Raw genomic sequence first — 18,570 nt, 5'->3', positions numbered from 1 at the left:
CTATTGTGCAATACTGTGCAATTGAAAATTTCTTGCTATTGCACAATACTTGATATGGAATCCTGATTTGGACCAACTTGAAAACTGGGCCCATAATCAAAAATCAAAGTACATATTTAGATAAAGCATATCAAATAAGCCCAAGAATTTAATTTTTGTTAAAATCAAACTTAGTTTAATTTTGGACCCTTTGGGCCTTAATGTAGACCAATTTGAAAACTGGACTAAAAATTAAGAATCTACATACACAGTTAGATTTGGCATATCAAAGAACCCATTTATTCAATTTTTGATGAAATCAAACAAAGTTTAATTTTGGACCCCCATTTGGACCAACTTGAAAACTAGGCCAATAATAAGAAATCTAAGTACATTTTTAAATTCAGCATATCAAAGAACTCCAAGGATTCAATTTTTGTTAAAATCAAACTAAGTTTAATTTTGGACCCTTTGGACCTTAATGTAGACCAATTTGAAAACGGGACCAAAAATTAAGAATCTACATACATAGTTAGATTCGGCATATCAAAGAACCCCAATTATTCAATTTTTGATGAAATCACACAAAGTTCAATTTTGGACCCTTTGGACCCCTTATTCCTAAACTGTTGGGACCAAAACTTCCAAAATCAAACCCAACCTTCCTTTTATGGTCATAAACCTTGTGTTTAAATTTCATAAATTTCTATTTACTTATACTAAAGTTATGGTGCAAAAACCAAAAATAATGCTTATTTGGGCCCCTTTTTGGCCCCTAATTCATAAACTCTTGTGACCTAAACTCCAAAAATCAATCCCAACCTTCCTTTTGTGGTCATAAACCTTGTGTTAAAATTTCATTGATTTCTATTTACTTATACTAAAGTTATTGTGCGAAAACCAAGAATAATGCTTATTTGGGCCCTTTTTTGGCCCTTAATCCCTAAACTGTTAGAACCAAAACTCCAAAAATCAATCCCAACCTTCCTTTTGTGGTCATAAACCTTGTGTCAAAATTTCATAGATTTCTATTCACTTTTACTAAAGTTATAGTGCGAAAACCAAGAAAAATGCTTATTTGGGCCCTTTTTGGCCCCTTATTCCTAAAATGTTGGGACCAAAACTCCCAAAATCAATCCCAACCTTCCTTTTGTGGTCATAAACCTTGTGTTAAAATTTCATTGATTTCTATTCACTTTTACTAAAGTTAGAGTGCGAAAACTAAAAGTATTCGGACGACGACGACGACGCCAACGTGATAGCAATATACGACCAAAAAATTAAAATTTTTGCGGTCGTATAAAAACAATCTCATTGAGATTATCACCGATAATCTATAAAGAGGGGATGGACATTTTGTTGTCAGTGGTTCCTTTAAGATTTCATAGTGAACATAACAATACCAGATTCTTCTTTCACCAATTTAAATAATGTAAATAAACATGCTTTATTAAATTGAGAATGGAAATGGGGAATGTGTCAAAGAGAGAACAACCCGACCATAGAACAGACAACAGCAGAAGGTCATCAAACATGGTTTTTAAATCATATTTCCCAGACTTTTGCGTAAGGAAATTCTATTAACTGACGCTAACAAGTTGTTGACCATTTCCATTGATGAAATTTGAAAGTAATGGAAAATACCGGTCCAAATTTGCATGTACCAGGAGCCTACCTAAGGCAACATCAGGTGCTAATGAATTTCCTGTTTAACATTTTGCCAAGAACAGCTAAGTCAAAATGAAAAGGGAACCATCAGTGGGATATCTTAAAATATAGCTATACAATGTATCAGTTAATTTCACTTTGAAACTGTTGTGCATCCTGGTTACAATAATTTTGCTCCTTGCACATCTCAATAAATAGTGTACTTTTAGCCTTTGTCTTATGTATTTTTAATTTGGGACATTTGTATGATTTGGAGTTTAGTGTGGCACCCTTTTCACTGAACTAGTATATATAAGGTTTAGGGGCCAGCTCCAGACTGGCTCCAGCTTCTGGATTTTCTCGATGTGCTGAACAACCATTGGTAGCCATGTGCTGTTTTCTGCTTTATTGTCAGGTTGTGGTCTCTTCTGACATCTGCCCTGTTTCCATTTTCTTATCTATTCGATTACATAATTCATTATCAAGCTAACAAAGCAATTTCCCATAAAAAGTTATATTTCATTGGAACCTAACTCTTAAAAATAATTAATAAGCATTGATTTTCAAACTCCTCCGAGACATTTCTGATATAAACCTATGATATAAGTTTCATAAAATCTGGCAAGAATTGTACATTTGAGAGCACTAACAATGCAATTTTCTATAAAATTTATATTTCAAAGGGGTACAACTCTTTTGAAACAATAACATGAATAGTGGGCACTGATTTTCAAACTCATCTGAGACATTGCTAATATAAACCTGTTATAAGTTTTCTAAAAGACTTGCTAAATTTTACAGGTGAGAGTGCTAACAAGACCAGAGAGAAAGACAGTCGAAAGCCCAGTATTTCTGTGTCCCCAAGCAATGTGCTGCACGGGGGAAATCCCCCTACCACTGCATACTATGATATTATGAATAATTGTAAACAGGACCTACTGTTCAACAATAAAAGACTCAAGTTACTATACAAAATTCAAATCTTGAAAAACAAAATTAACAAGCCTTAACGAAAGTTGTTTTCCTTTAATAGATCAATTATTACAATATTTCTGAAATATTCTCCATTCGATGTTATATTCCCCTATGGGAAAATGTCAAATTATCGTACAACACTCCACACAATATATTGATGAATCATGTTTACACATCCTCAATTGGTGGTTTGCCCTCTCCTTTGCTGTAGTCTCTTCCACTTTTCAAGTACTGTTAAAAATAAAACACAGGTATGTAAAAAATTAAGATTCTATGCCAATCAGTTTTTGCTGATACTTCGCTTACGATACATCTATAATACTAAAATAACGAGGTCCAATTTGTCAGCTGTCATGGGGTAAAAACGACAAATCAAAGAATTCAACTTTAAATATAGCTCATATAGGACAATGGTGTATTAAAAAATTACACCACTCCAGACCCTTTTGTTGTCCACATAATTAATATTGCCAATAATTAACAAGTTCTGGATCGAATCTGATATCGATACCAATAGTATATTCACCTGTTACCTATTACCTTATCTTATGTTCCACATCTGACAGGCGCACCACCAAACAGTGTATTTAGGATTTTGCTATATACACGGGTCATAACCACAGGGTTGACACTACTTAATTCAATCATTGTCAAATTGTTCCCTATTGTAGTATTTTAATCAGTAAGACTTTCTAAGATAACAATAAGATTACTAAAAATCTGGACTTAAAATAAGGTGTATAAATGTAGGTACAGTTTTCAATTTTTTAGCGGGCATGACGTAAAACAGCGAATCAAAGAATTCAACTTCATTTATAACTTATATAGGACAATGCTGTTGATTAAAATATACTCCATTCCAGGACCTTTTGTTTTCCAAATAATTAATATATCCAATAATTGATAAGTTCCAGGTCGACGGATTCAAACAGAAAGATTTGAAAGTAGAGAAAATTGTGAATCTTATAAACGGTATGACTTATAATAAGATACTAAAATAAGGCTTACACATAGTTATATACTTTAATTCAGTCACGGACCTGCGAAATCACGGGTGTGTTCTAGTATAGCTGGACAAAACCTGGGGTCAGTCATTTCTGTTCTTTATAACCTTGGTTAATAGACTATTTTCATTTTACTGACTTTAGACTCCGAAGTTTAGATTTTTTTCGACAGGTTACCTGGCATTGCCTAGGACCAACTGGTACCAAGTAAAGTTAGAGCAAAGTAAAGAAGTAAAATCAAGCTTTCTTGGGGAAAAATATACTGCTTCATATTTTCTTTACATGACAAACTCATTGGAAAATAGTAAAATTTCTCCTCAAATTACACGGATAAAATGTTTGATTTTACTTATTATGACTGCTCTTAATTGACAGAGTACCAGGATGTTGTAGGTAACCTGTCGAAAAATAACATAAACCGCAGTCAAAAGTCTGTGATATGAAAATAGTCTATTGGATCATATATATTTGTTTTATTGATAAATTTAAAACAAGGAATTTGACTTGTATCACCACCTTTGTAATTTGTAATTAAGGGAGTTGTCTGTTTGTCCAACTATTTTTTAAATACCTTATATAAAGTTGAATGAATGCACCAATTTTTAGATCAATATCAAAAGATCCTAGAACTTTTGTAGTTTTCGTTAAAGACAAGAGTCCTAGTGTAGTTTTTGACTCTCCCAAAAATAACCAAATACTTGTTAACGACAACGTTCCTAATCATAATGCATTACGGTACATGTAATTGAAAAAGATTTCTTCTTAAGAAAGATTTCAATAATTAGCAATATAACCTATCAAAACTGATTAAGGAATTATTAGAACTAATTTCCATTCAAATACAAAAGAAACTGAGAAAGAAACAATACGGGAAAAGTCATTTAAAAAACGTGCATATTTATCCTTTTCCACACACTATACTTTTCTTGAATCCTATTTGAATAATCAAAATACATGTACTTACAAGAAACTGTTTGAATCCCCATTGATTATTTGATGAAACCTTTTCTCCTGCAGGTGAGAAGCTGTGTAAAAGAATTTTCAAGAAGTTAGTGCAGATAGGTCAATCATAAGTTATCTCCCCTCCCCCATATTACAATAATTAATAGTGATTATACGTTGAGTGTTTATGATTTTTCTGTATGAAATCTATGGAGAAGAGCCACTGATATTACTACTGTAGATTCATGTATTTTCATGGGTTGAGGAAATATGCATTTTAGTGGATATCTGATTTCCTGGTTTTGCCAAAGTCTGCATACAGGCATAAATAAAATTTGTAGGGATGTCAAAATATCTGAAGATTAATACTTGGATACTCAGTCGTGATACTCGCAAGTACCGGAGTACTCGGATGAATCTTAAACGTCTATTGAAAAGTTTAGATTTTAGGTGGGATGCGTCGTTTTTGTTATTACTTTCATTAACACTTATAATTAAACAAAAGACAAACCTACTACAAAATTAACTTGATCCTCTGTTATGTGTATCGGTCCTCTTTTTTAGTGTCAATTAAACAATAAATTACCGACCACGTTTCTACAAATAACCTATAGCTATCATAATAGCAATTATTGTTTGTGATGGTGTTCATGAACCATAAATATTTGCATAAAAAAGTCTGACAAAATAGACAAGGCCGTACCTAGACCTATAATGGTTTAATTTTATAAATTGTAACTTGGATGTAGATTTGTCTCATTGGCACTCATACCACATCTTCTGTGGTTTAAATAATTACTTAGAAACATGGTAAAACAGTGGACTACTTTTTTTTTAATTTAATATAATTACTTTAAATACTTATACATTGTATCTTGATTTTTGTGTTCCGTATGGTTAATACTTACTTTGTTTCTGGGTTCATTATACAACTTCTCAATGTAAAATATGTTCCAAGAAAAGCTGCAAAGGCATAACTTGCATACAAAGGTTTCAACTGAAAAAATACAAAAAAACAGATTGCACTCACTTGAAAAAAAAATTATATCAAAGTAAACATATCTTAATGAGAAGTATCTGCTATCAAATGCGTGTTGGACGTATTAGACATACTGTACAAATATTTTAAATATGAGGACTAAGTCCTTTATTTTCAGTAGAAAAATCCAATAAAAAAAATCAATCTACTACAATGTAACATGTGTAATCTGACACACTCAGTGATCGGGAAGGACGTGCGTCCTGCGCCTATAGCGCATATTGACAATAAATGGCGCATACAGTGACAAATGTAAGCGCCCACGTGGCGCACAATATTTTTCACTTCGTTTCGAAACGTTTATATATCGTCAAATGAATTTCCGATCGTGTTCCGTGCGCCATGTGTATGTACACAGCTGTGTAATGTTCCTCCAATAATAGGAGCACCTATATATTGTTGGGACGTCTCGGGTGTTTCCCTATGATAATAGAACCATGCGATGTAACATCTCGGGTGTTTTCCTATTGTAATAATAGAACCATGCGGTCTAACTGATAACCCGAAAAACGTAATTAAGCATCATTCATGATATATATTTTTTTGTAAACAACTTTACATTTGTGAAATTTGGCTAGTACAGACGAGATCTAACTCTAATAATAATCTCATATAGTTTAGCTTGTTATTATTTCGATTAAAGAACCCCAAAGACTTTTTAGGAATATAGTTTTTGTCTCCATAAAAGACGCTTTATTGTCCTGGTAATTTTTTGGTCTTTGGCTCGTTTTGACATTTTGTAAACATGACTTCAGCGATTTGTTGTTTTGTTCAATGAATTCATGGTACTCTATACTGTTATTCTTGTCACCGTGATGACGTTTTAATAATACAAGAAGTGCAGAGGAAATGCCTGAAATGTCGTCTGATATGGAACGTCTGGAATAAGTATGGTATCGACGAAGACCCAAATTTAATATACAAAAAAAAACCATGAACATGAACAAGGCAACAGTACCAGTTTAAACATTGTAAATAAAGGTTAACTTAATTATTGTTGGGGTTGGAAGAAGTTATTGTATATTCATTGAAATTGAAATTACAAAATCACAGGAACAAAGTACCAACACCTCTTTGCCAAAATATACTGATACTTTTTTTTTTTTTTTTTTTTTACACAAGTCAATTCAAATGGCCCACTCATTTGACAACATGGCCCATTATTTTTTTAAATGGCCCATTGAATTCATTTTTGAGGGGCCCTGGGCCCATAGTAAAAAAAACCTTCCAGATCACTGCACACTGGGGGACCAGAAAAATATGTTGGATTAAGCAGATTGTTCCCAATATTATGATCAAGAGGTGTCATTTGTCTCAAATAGTATTCTTTAAAATCAATATGAGCTCTATCAACCAAATTTAAATAAGTCATTAAGTTGAGAGTTTTCCGGTAATATGAAATTATTTTGTTTTTTTTGTTTTTAACCAGTATTCGCAAGTTTTTAGATGTTTGGCATACCACATATTTATATACACCTTTGAGCGTTCCTGATGAAGGTAAATCCAGAAAAGAGCTTCGGACACGAGAAATTATCAAAAGTGTTGCTTTCAATTTTATATTTCTATTTGTCTGCAATAATACAAAATCATGAACGAACAATCGACTGCGTTTTTTTAGTTTATAATCATTGTGCTGGTTCACAGTAGTGTACTAAACTACCTACGTAGTATAAATACAAGCGGATACCAGTTAATAATATTGTTTTTGAAAAGAAATCTGTAAAAAAAATTGTATGGGGCATCACATATTGTCAGTAAATATAAGAAAATCAAAATTAATAGTGCATATCAATATGTATTAGGTAAATGATGAGTTGAAAACATGAAATGGCACCATCTACAATTTTCAATAACAAAGATGGCGGACAATAAGAAATCATAACAAAATCGAAATTTTTTTATTTTTCTAGCTTATAGTACACCCGGGCATGCAATTTTTATGTTGACGTATGATACTATTGCGGATAAATCAGTTCTGAATTTGGGGAAAACAAGCTTTGTATTTCAATACATATCTGTCGTTTACGTTTGAATAGAGAATTTCTCAAAAATCATGAGGCAACATTGGGGAATTTTACTGAAAATCGAGGGAGACATAAACTTCTCCCGGGAGCTTCTCTAGAGCAGACCTGCCAACTTTTGAAAATCTCCATGTGGGATTTAGCGCTCGACCAGATTTTTAAGGGTTACAATTTTAGCAACTTTTCTGTGTGCATTTTTTCTCTCCTAAAAGTCTTAAGTTCTCTTCTTTTTTCTTTTGGTATAATAATGATGAGCTTGAATGCCCTCATTTTTTTTTATTTGCATGATTCTTGTACTATTAAATTATAAAATTGACAAAATAACTGAAGAATAGAGAAAAATGGCATTAAAAATAAAGGATTCAAAGTAGAGACCCACCCCCCTTTTTCCCCCTCTAAAGACCTTCTTATCTATGAACCTTGAATCAAAAGACCTAAAACTACATGCCCTAAAGTTAGAAGGATGAAGACAGATTTTGATTTACTCTTTATACTTATAGTCTTATAGTCTTATCAGAGAAAATGGATAAAATTTGAGTTATCTTTCTTTGTATTCAGAGGTGCTCTTACTGGCAGAGGCTTATTCAGTAACACAGTAGAAGAGAATACAAAATGGCGTTGATTTTCAAACAGACATTCGTCGTCTGGTTTCAAAAATTAAACGGATTTCAAGATAAACGATGTTTTCTTGAGAGTTCATTACAGTTCTCAACTTTCAATTAATTATGATTTTGTTGTGGAACTACGGCAAAGTTGCAAATTGTGCTGGTATGATATAAAATTGATTAAAATTGAAAGGCTGTTTGACCAAATTTGTGTATACAAATTAATTTTGAGAACTATTACGACCCATTAGGTAATCTGATTACATACAACCAGTAATTATGACACCTGTTGTGACTGTTAATTAGCGTAGGGTCGTTAACTTGTCATAATATGTCCCCAGGTAAAATTATAGATTTTTCAAATTGATTAGAAAGACTTTAACGGTAAACAACAATTTTTTCGGGTAAAGTTGGTGAAAATCGGGATTTTGACTAATTTTACAATCCCGATATCGGGATTCGGGTTGAGGGATAAAAATCGGGATGATACCGCGAAAATCAGGATAGTTGGCAGGTCTGGCTTCTCTAGAGCGAAGTGGGGAGACCTAGAGCGACTTTGTCGCCCACTTCGCCTGGTGTGGTGACCCCTGCATAACTTAAATTACGTCACAAGTAAAATCCCTGACAACACAACCAAAATCGGAAATGACGTTATGTACGGTGTTTCCATTTCTTTTTGTAACAGATTTTGAAGTTACAAAAAAATAATTCATACAGACTTCATACCCTTTCACAGACAGGTAATGCCTGCCTCATATTACATTGCACCTACTGGTCTGATTTGAATCAACATTTGTCTGTCTATATTATGTACACTATCAAAAATGTATGGTTGCTTCCTACCTTGTGATTTTTAAGGGTTCGTATGGATAGTAAACTCAGCAAATTGTAACATACTCACAGGCACTTGTTTCTATCCATACGAAGGTTGACTATCCATATAAATAGAAGAAGGTGGCTAACGAAATTTTTTTTAGGTCACGACAATCTCCGCTTGGGACGCTTTTTCTACCCTTCAACTTAATGCTAAAAATCCCTACCTTATATGAATCGATTCAGTGAATATTTTCCTTTAACACTAAACTAATTTCATAATCCCCACAGTGTTCCTCTTCACGGTAATCTACTCTCAATTCACTAAACCATGTCCAAAAGTTCAACTACCATCTTTCCAATGTATCTACTTCCGGTTAACATCGCAGTAAATTTATTTTGTTTTCATTGACTCAGTTTCTTTCCCCTAATTCTGATACGTTTTTTACCTCCAAAATAAAAGATCGATGAAATTCTTTAGAGTTACCATATACATTCGGAATTCTCTAGTATTATCGAATTCATTCAAATTAGTTTCTGACTTTCTGATTTTTTTAATAACAACAATAAATGTACTTATTTCGGTGAAATTTCATCTTTAAAAATATATTGATAATGAAAATAATAAACTGGTAATTTGACAGAATCATTTCGTTTTTAAAAAGATAGCATTCTGCCCACAACCGGAAGTAGATACATTGGAAAGATGGTAGTTGAACTTTTGGACATGGTTTAGTGAATTGAGAGTAGATTACCGTGAAGAGGAACACTGTGGGGATTATGAAATTAGTTTAGTGTTAAAGGAAAATATTCACTGAATCGATTCATATAAGGTAGGGATTTTTAGCATTAAGTTGAAGGGTAGAAAAAGCGTCCCAAGCGGAGACTGTCGTGACCTAAAAAAAATTTCGTTAGCCACCTTCTTCTATTTATATGGATAGTCGACCTTCGTATGGATAGAAACAAGTGCCTGTGAACATACTCCTGTGTAGTATGTATAGTGTTTATTGTTTTCAGTTCTTTTTTATTTGTTTTAAAGCTTTTATGTTTGCAATTGTTTGTTTGTAGACTATAAATAAAGCTGTATGTCTGTAGTGTAAATACTAGTACAGAACTGAATTTATAGGTCATACCGAATAATGGTGAAGAACCTTCCTCTTGCTTAGGGAATGTATAAAGGTCCCTTTAGTGTAATTTCCCCAGTTTCCTTCTCCAGATACATGTGGATGTCTCGGACCACCACCTCCCATGTTGAGGGCAAAGTGGGATATATATATTCAGAGTTTCTTAAATCGTGAAGAACGACGAGCACCACTAGAGGACACAGGAAGTTGTTTTGAAATCTCTACTCAAGAAGAAAGTAAAGAAAGGTAAGAATATAGTTTTGTCAAAAAAGTGACAAATTTATGATTTCTTTATTGATTTTAAGGATAGGATTGTGATCAGTTTGCAATTTTAAGGTTTTCAGGTGTAAAAACATTTTATTCAAGACTATATCAGTACATTATTTCGGACCAATTACTGTTCGGCCTATCGAACAGAGGAACGAAACAAGAAAACATTTTAATGTTGATTTTGAAAAAATAAATTCCGTGTGTAAAATCTAAACAAACTTAGTCGCGAGTAAATTATGTTATATTATCTCTTGTCTTCATCGGCTGAAAAACGTTGGATTCATTGGTAGCAAGGTCACAGGTGGAAATATTGGAAGTGGGCCGGTACGCAATGAATATGGTACGAAATTGTCTTAGACTTTTCTAAGTCATTAATGTTCTTATTAAAACTGAAAACTGACTTTTGCAAATACAAACTTTAAATACACTGATCACAGTCAATCGAACAGAATTTCGATTGTTTACCGGTTTTCGTTATTTTAAACTTCTTATAGCAAAGTCAAAGAAAGCAAAGACATACAAAAGCAAGGAGCATGGAGGAGACATTATCAGAAGATGTTGACCCAAGTGTCGAATTTCTATACAAAACAATGTGTACGTGCATTGCAGTTGGTTCAAACTGAGACTACTACTACTGTTATAGTACTAGTCTCAGGTTCAAACAATTTGATATTTATGGGGCTAGCTAGGATGAATAAAGAAGGACAGTAGTTTTGAGTAAAAAAATGTCATGTTGAGACGCTTAGCAGCATGATAATTTGTGTATTATAATATGAGAATAAACTAACATAAAGGAAATTAGTCCGAGATTACTCTGACGTCCAACGGCTGTTTTGCCAGACAAGCTGGGGCCATGGGACGTCAGAGCTCGTCCCATATTAAAAAATGGATATTTGCACACCCAAAATAGATACGCTGCTTCGTCGCTTCAGGTGCCGATTGGGGGCCTTGGAATTATATGAATCGGCATCAATCTGTTCATTTTTCATTTATCTCTTCATTTATGTAAGTTTCACCTACCTGCCAACCTTTATTTTTCCATATTTTAACAGTTTTCACAGAGACCCATCGATTTCTGCATTCTGACTTTCACTTTCAAATGGACGTCAAAGTTACGAGAGAGTTCATGGTCTCGAGACTCAAATATGCAAATATTTATATTTTTCACCTCCTTCATAGGAGATCGATGTTTAACATTTAGGAGCCAACCACGATTTTTCACCTCCTTTACAGGAGATCGGTATTAAGCATTTAGTTCCGACCACGGTAACAGTTGGAAGCTCTCGGACACTTAGATAACTTGCATCGTAAATGAACGAGGTTTTACATTATGGTCATTTGCACTGTTTTCTCGTAGTCACGTGGTAATATTTGAAAATGAAAGTCAAAATGCAGAAATCGATGGGTCTCTGTGAAAACTGTTAAAATATGGAAAAATAAAGGTTGGCAGGTAGGTGAAACTTACATAAATGAAGAGATAAATGAAAAATGAACAGATTGATGCCCGATTTATATAATTCCAAGGCCCTCAATCTGCACCTGAAGCGATGAAGCAGCGCATCTATTTTGGGTGGGCAAATATCCACTTTTTGATATGGGACGAGCTCTGACGTCCCACGGCCCCAGCTTGTCTGTCAAAACAGCCGTTGGACGTCAGAGTAATCTCGGACTAAAAGGAAATTGGCAGGATAAAAAAATAAGAAATGCAACACATCAAAGTCATTCTAGGCATCCCTAACACAGGCACTTGTTTCTATCCATTGGAAGACCCACTATCAACGTATATTTACGAGAAGGCAGGGATCTCCATGGCCTGTTTAACGATGGCGCCCCACCATCGTTCAAATGTCTTGCGCCATCGTCAAATGACTCGCGCCATCGTTAAATTGTCTTGCACCATCGTTAAATTGTCTTCCACCATCGTTCAAACCTTCATCGTTTTTTGTAGCCCGACGCCATTTTTATACGACCTTTCGTCGTATATTGCTATCACGTTGGCGTCGGCGTCGTCGTCGTCGTCCGAATACTTTTAGTTTTCGCACTCTAACTTTAGTAAAAGTGAATGGAAATCTATGAAATTTTAACACAAGGTTTATGACCACAAAAGGAAGGTCGGTATTGATTTTGGGAGTTTTGGTCCCAACATTTTAGGAATTAGGGGCCAAAAAGGGCCCAAATAAGCATTTTCTTGGTTTTCGCACTATAACTTTAGTTTAAGTTAATAGAAATCTATGAAATTTTGACACAAGGTTTATGACCACAAAAGAACGGTTGGGATTGATTTTGGGAGTTTTGGTTTCAACAGTTTAGGAATTAGGGGCCAAAAAAAGGCCCAAATAAGCATTATTCTTGGTTTTCGCACAATTACTTTAGTTTAAGTAAATAGAAATCAATGAAATTTAAACACAATGTTAATGACTACAAAAGGAAGGTTGGTATTGATTTTGGGAGTTTAGGTCCCAACAGTTTAGGAATAAGGGGCCAAAAAGGGACCCAAATAAGCATTTTTCTTGGTTTTCGCACCATAACGTTAGTATAAGTAAATAGAAATCTATGAAATTTAAACACAAGGTTTATGACCATAAAAGGAAGGTTGGTATTGATTTTGGGAGTTTTGGTCCCAACAGAATAAGGGGCCACAGGGTCCAAAATTAAACTTTGTTTGATTTCATCAAAATTGAATAATTTGGGTTCTTTGATATGCCGAATCTAACTGTCATGACTGTGTATGTAGATTCTTAACTTTTGGTCCCGTTTTCAAATTGGTCTACATTAAGGTCCAAAGGGTCCAAAATTAAACTTAGTTTGATTTTGACAAAAAATGAATCAGTTAGGTTCTTTGATATGCTGAATCTAAAAATGTACTTAGATTCTTGATTATTGGCCCAGTTTTCAAGTTGGTCCAAATCGGGGTCCAAAATTATACTTTGTTTGATTTCATCAAAAATTGAATAAATGGGGTTCTTTGATATACCAAATCTAACTGTGTATGTAGATTCTTCATTTTTGGTCCTGTTTTCAAATTGGTCTACACTAAAGTCCAAAGGGTCCAAAATTAAACTTAGTCTGATTTTAACAAAAATTGAAATCTTGGGGTTCTTTTATATGCTGAATCCAAAAATGTACTTAGATTTTTTATTATGGGCCCAGTTTTCAAGTTGGTCCAAATCAGGATCTAAAATTATTATATTAAGTATTGTGCAATAGCAAGTCTTTTCAATTGCACAGTATTGCGCAATGGCAAGAAATATCTAATTGCACAATATTGTGAAATAGCAATTTTTTTTTTAATTAGAGTTATCTTTCTTTGTCCAGAATAGTAAGAAAGAAATATCTAATTGCAAAATATTGTGCAATAGCAAGATTTTTTTTTAATTGGAGTTATCTTTCTTTGTCCAGAATCAACTTAAATCTTTGTTATATACAATATACAATGTATATTCACTTTTTACTACCAACTGATAAATTAAAATAATCTTTACCATTCAGTGATAACAAGCAGTTTTTTTACATCTTAATATTTTATAATGTATTTAAATGAGTAGTTATTGTTGCAAACTCCATTAGAAATTTTAATTGAGATTAGTTTTGGAATAAGGGAAAGGGGGATGTGATTAAAAAAATTGGGTTCAATTTTTCTCATTTGAAATTTCATAAATAAAAAAGAAAATTTCTTCAAACATTTTTTTGAGAGGATTAATATTCAACAGCATAGTGAATTGCTCTAAGAGAAAACAAAAATTTTAAGTTCATTAGAACACATTCATTCTGTGTCAGAAACCTATGCTGTGTCAACTATTTAATCACAATCCAAATTTAGAGCTGAATCCAGCTTGAATGTTGTGTCCATACTTTCCCCAACCGTTCAGGGTTCAACCTCTGCGGTCGTATAAAGCTACGCCCTGCGGAGCATCTGGTTTAATAATCAAATGCATGTAATTGGGCTTTTTATGTTATAATCCAATACAGTTCTAACGCCTGAGAAATATCCAGATTAAGATCACTTATACATGAGCTTGTACAGGTAGATCAACAAACCATACAGGAGAATACTATCTGAGGATAGACGATCCATTTGTCGAATTAATCAACTAAGTTTCAGCAAATGATTATGATAATTTAGATTAAATAAATGAACTAATAATCCAGTTACAAAGAAAACAGTTTAACAAGTCGAACCCGTGCTTTATTTTGACTTACGCAATCAGCATCCCTAATTTTTAAGAAGTACAAAATAAGACGCAAAACAGTAAATATTACTTCATCGCAAATAACTCGAGTACTGCTGTAACGATATTTTAGAATTACTTTAAAAGTATAAAAGTAAAAACTTAAATATTTCCTGTAAAGAAATATCGTATCGTAATTCCGAATTCATTTCGTATATTACAATCAAATTGATACATCCGCGTTTCCGGTTTCTATTCAGACTCGAAAGATGCATGTTGTACAGCATCAATTTGCCAGATAAAGTCATTAAAAACCTTTTCATTTGTCAACGTTTGCTTTACAAATCTCTTAAACCTTTTACATAACCCGTACGAATCGTTTTGTTGTTGCTGCAAATCAGCCATACCGGTAATGGGTTCTGAATTTGACAGTGTCCATGAAAAATAAGCTCCACATCATATGATTTTTAACCCCCATAACAATTACCAAAAATACAAGAAATCTACATGGGGACCTTCATGACAGCTTTTGGTCATTCTCCACTGAGGGGGGACCATGAAGACTTGGCGTTTGAATGGTTAAAAACGGCAATAAATGAAAATATTGATACTTCTAATTCTATAATGAAAATTCAGATAAATATAATTTAGATAAGCAATGAATTAGCATGTTCACCATTCCTTGTATGGAGGGATAAAATACTTCCGATCGCGCTACACTGTACAGCGTAGACATGGTTTGTAATGGTGAAAGATCCTCCATCGTTCAATTTTCATCCATGGAGATCCCTGGAAGGTACCCAACTACTTTTTTCACCTCTCCGCTTAAAACCCTTATTTCTCTGTCAATTCAGTCTCAAATTTTTTGTTCCATACACCATTCGATTCATGAAAAGTTTTTCTTTCAGGTGATATGCATTGTATTTTCCCTTAGAGTACCCCTTACCCCCAGTACACAAGATTTGTCAATAAATTTTCATGTGATCGTTTTTAGTCCTTCTTGAAAGTTTAAAAAATGTCGTGTCCGTGCATTTACTCATGAAGCAGTAAACCAAACCTTTTAAAATTTTAATATGTTGTTACTGACAACAAAATGTAGGTCAAGTTCAATAATGACAATTTTGACTTTTACCGTTCAGGAGTTACGGTTCTTGAAAGTTTAAAAAATGTTGTGTCCGTGCATTTACTCCAGGCCTGGGGCCATTACATTGCAATGTAATGCATTACATTACAATTACTTTGCGATTCTTCCATTACAATTACAATTACAATTACATTTTTTCTCACATGTAATGCATTACATTACAATTACTTTGCCTGTGTAATGCATTATATTACACATTACTTTTTCAATATAAAAACAAAAAGCACTTCAAAAACAGAGGTATATGTACATATGTATACAGTGTTAGGGACACAGACTTCAAATACTGGTTAATTAATATGTCCATTGCACTTTATCATCATAAGTGGTTTAAATGTGATGCCATTAAGAGAACAGCGATCAGTTCTGTACACCTTTCCGGCAATACTTAAAAGCCTTTCTGCAGGAGCTTATGTGTGGGAAATGGCTAAATACTTGATAGCTGTATTAACCAAAGAAGAAAGGCACACTGAATTTGACTTTCATTATTCCAGTGCATTGATTGAAATTTCTTCACATGGCTCAGACAAGTAGATGTCAACATCATGTACTGGACCTTACCTGTGTCTATACCCTTTGATTGAGTAGTAGGAGGCATGAAACTGGAAAAAGTCACTTTTAAGTTTCTTAGGTGGTGGTAAAAAAATAAATAAATTATCATATAATTTGGTTTCTAACATTGATCACTTAATCATTAAGACATCATTAAGGATTTCAAAGGGATATAATAAATGTGTCATTAAAGGATTATCTTGTGAAATGCCTAAGGGTTCTGTGAGGACAAACATAAGTTGAGAAGATTTGATTGCAATAAAAACATTGTGATATTAATTAGGTGAAATAACAACACAGACAGGACCCAAACCCCAGTTTGTTTTAAAAATGTTGTTTGATATATTCAATATTTCATTGAAATACTTGTAAGGTGTGTATAGAATTATGAATCTTCATCTTCATATTTTTTTCATTGATCTATATAGTTTTGTTTGATAAATTTTTTGATAAGATTTTTCAAAGACCACCTAACACCAAAATATTCCCATATCATATTAAACAAATATCAGAAACTAAGATCAAAGACTTGATATTTTTATCATTTTATATTTCTTACCTTAATGTGTGTTTTAAAGATTGATGTAATTTATCTAATACAGTTATTAACTGTGACAAAAATTTTATTCCATACTTTCTTTTGTTTTTGTTAATATTTTATTTTTATATGTATCTATTTTACCAATTTGTAATGAAAAGTAATGTACTGTAATGGAGGCATTACATCAATTTTTAACTAAAGTAATCATTACATTACATGTAATTGTAATGCAGAAAATGTGCATTACAAATTACTTTGCATTACATCCCAAAAAAGTAATATTACAACGCATTACAATTACAAATTACCATTACCCCAGGCCTGATTTACTCATGAACCGTTCAACCAAACCTTTTAAAATTTCCTATTAGGTGTTTTGGTCCTTGTAATATTGATAAATGCCAGAACACAAATAAATGTTAAATAATCCGGTTTACTGTCATTTTGACAGCTCTTGTTTGGTAATTGTGTGCATGCTGAAATGTCAGAAATTGGTTGAATTGTCTTTGTAACTGGGTGCTGAAATGTCTTGGTGCCCAAATGATGTTTGACAGACCACCATGGAGGTCATTTGAGTTTCCCCATAAATGACCATATTGCATTTCTTCTAGATTTCAAATAGTTCAATGTAAACAATCACCACAATTACTTGTACACTTTAATTTAAACTGTAACTGTACTGCTTCTTGGGGCGTCTTGATTGACAAATAAAAATTGTTGTTGTTGTTGTCTAGACAATAAATGCAATGTCACAAAATCACACCGGCTGTATCTCATAAAGATTTCTTCAGTGTACAATGTACATACATGGTCTTGTTTAAGTATTACTAGTGGGACAAATAAGATCAAAGGAGTAGGTCTGGTAAGGGCCAATTTTGGCCTCAAATTTCAGGTTCATCTGATGAGAGATTTTGGACACTTTTTAAACACTTAAGTGTCTATTTCGGTTAATTTCATTAGTTTATGTGAAAGATTTTAACTGATTAAGTCATTAAAAATGATCTGATTGAAGCTTTATTATGAAAAATCTATCAAATATGCCAAAAAAACGTAACTTTTCAGATGTTTTTTTGTCAAAAATGAACTTGGCCGCATTCATGCTCATCCTCAACCTTTATATGTATATATATATATATTATGCATTATCATCAAATACAACTTCTATTTCAATAGTAAGAATGAACACAAATGCAGCCACTTTCATTTAAGACAGAAACTGTCTAAAATTTAACTAAAATGCTAAAATTGTGAAGATTTCAGTTATTTAGCATAATTAATGATGCTAGTACTCAATATATGTGCATTGTATTGTCAAAAAGAGCCCATATTTATGTAGCAGAAGCATTCTACTTTTAACTTTTAAGTTTACATTTTAACAATTTTGTAAAACTGCTATATTTTGGGGCCAAAAAGGGGTCTTACTGGACGTACTTCTTTTATTGAAACATTTATGAACTCTTTCTTAAAAAAAGGACTATTTTGATTTTGGGGGTCATTTATTCATTTTTATATTTTTTTTACTTCTATGTCATTTGGTATCTGGTTGAGAGTTGTTTTATTTGCAATCATACCACATCTTCTTTTTATGAATGATAAACTTACAATTTTATCTAAAAATGCATGACCCCAATTTTTTTACACATAGTTTCACCCCAGCTCTGTTTTTTTTATTGACATAAAAGTAGAAAATGTTTTTTTTTTATGTGCTCATACATTTGTACCACATCTTCTTACTTATATGTTTC

The 18,570-nt window shown here is 33.0% G+C and overlaps 2 protein-coding genes across 2 annotated transcripts in view; one reads left to right on the top strand and one right to left on the bottom strand.

The window, feature by feature from the left end:
* Positions 1-2,637: 2,637 nt before the first annotated feature.
* Positions 2,638-10,381, bottom strand: LOC139510270 (uncharacterized). Its single transcript, XM_071296763.1, has 4 exons — positions 10,159-10,381; positions 5,456-5,544; positions 4,570-4,630; positions 2,638-2,832 (listed from the first exon to the last, which is right to left on the bottom strand). Exons 1-4 carry the CDS (start codon positions 10,273-10,275, stop codon positions 2,770-2,772), a joined length of 330 nt encoding a protein of 109 aa, XP_071152864.1. The 5' UTR covers positions 10,276-10,381; the 3' UTR covers positions 2,638-2,769.
* A 465-nt stretch (positions 10,382-10,846) lies between these two features.
* Positions 10,847-18,570, top strand: part of LOC139510266 (PHD finger protein 14-like) — a 34,521-nt gene continuing 26,797 nt past the window's right edge. The window contains exon 1 of the mRNA XM_071296755.1: positions 10,847-11,013. Coding sequence (XP_071152856.1) covers positions 10,953-11,013 — 61 coding nt within the window. The 5' untranslated portion in view covers positions 10,847-10,952. The remainder of the gene's footprint in view (positions 11,014-18,570) is intronic.

Source organism: Mytilus edulis, chromosome 2 (assembly GCF_963676685.1).
Source record: "Mytilus edulis chromosome 2, xbMytEdul2.2, whole genome shotgun sequence".
NCBI lineage: Eukaryota > Metazoa > Mollusca > Bivalvia > Mytilida > Mytilidae > Mytilus > Mytilus edulis.
This window is presented reverse-complemented; position numbering and strand designations above follow the sequence as displayed.

What these genes read in the sequence shown, in the direction of transcription:
- LOC139510270 (XM_071296763.1), bottom strand. Translation starts at nt 10,275, where the DNA reads ATGGGAGGTGGTGGTCCGAGACATCCACATGTATCTGGAGAAGGAAAC. An exon ending in AGGTTCTTCACCATTATTCG is followed by an intron (nt 5,545 to 10,158) that starts GTATGACCTATA and finishes GTATTTTTTCAG; the next exon opens with TTGAAACCTTTGTATGCAAG. An exon ending in GGGGATTCAAACAGTTTCTT is followed by an intron (nt 2,833 to 4,569) that starts GTAAGTACATGT and finishes TATTTTTAACAG; the next exon opens with TACTTGAAAAGTGGAAGAGA.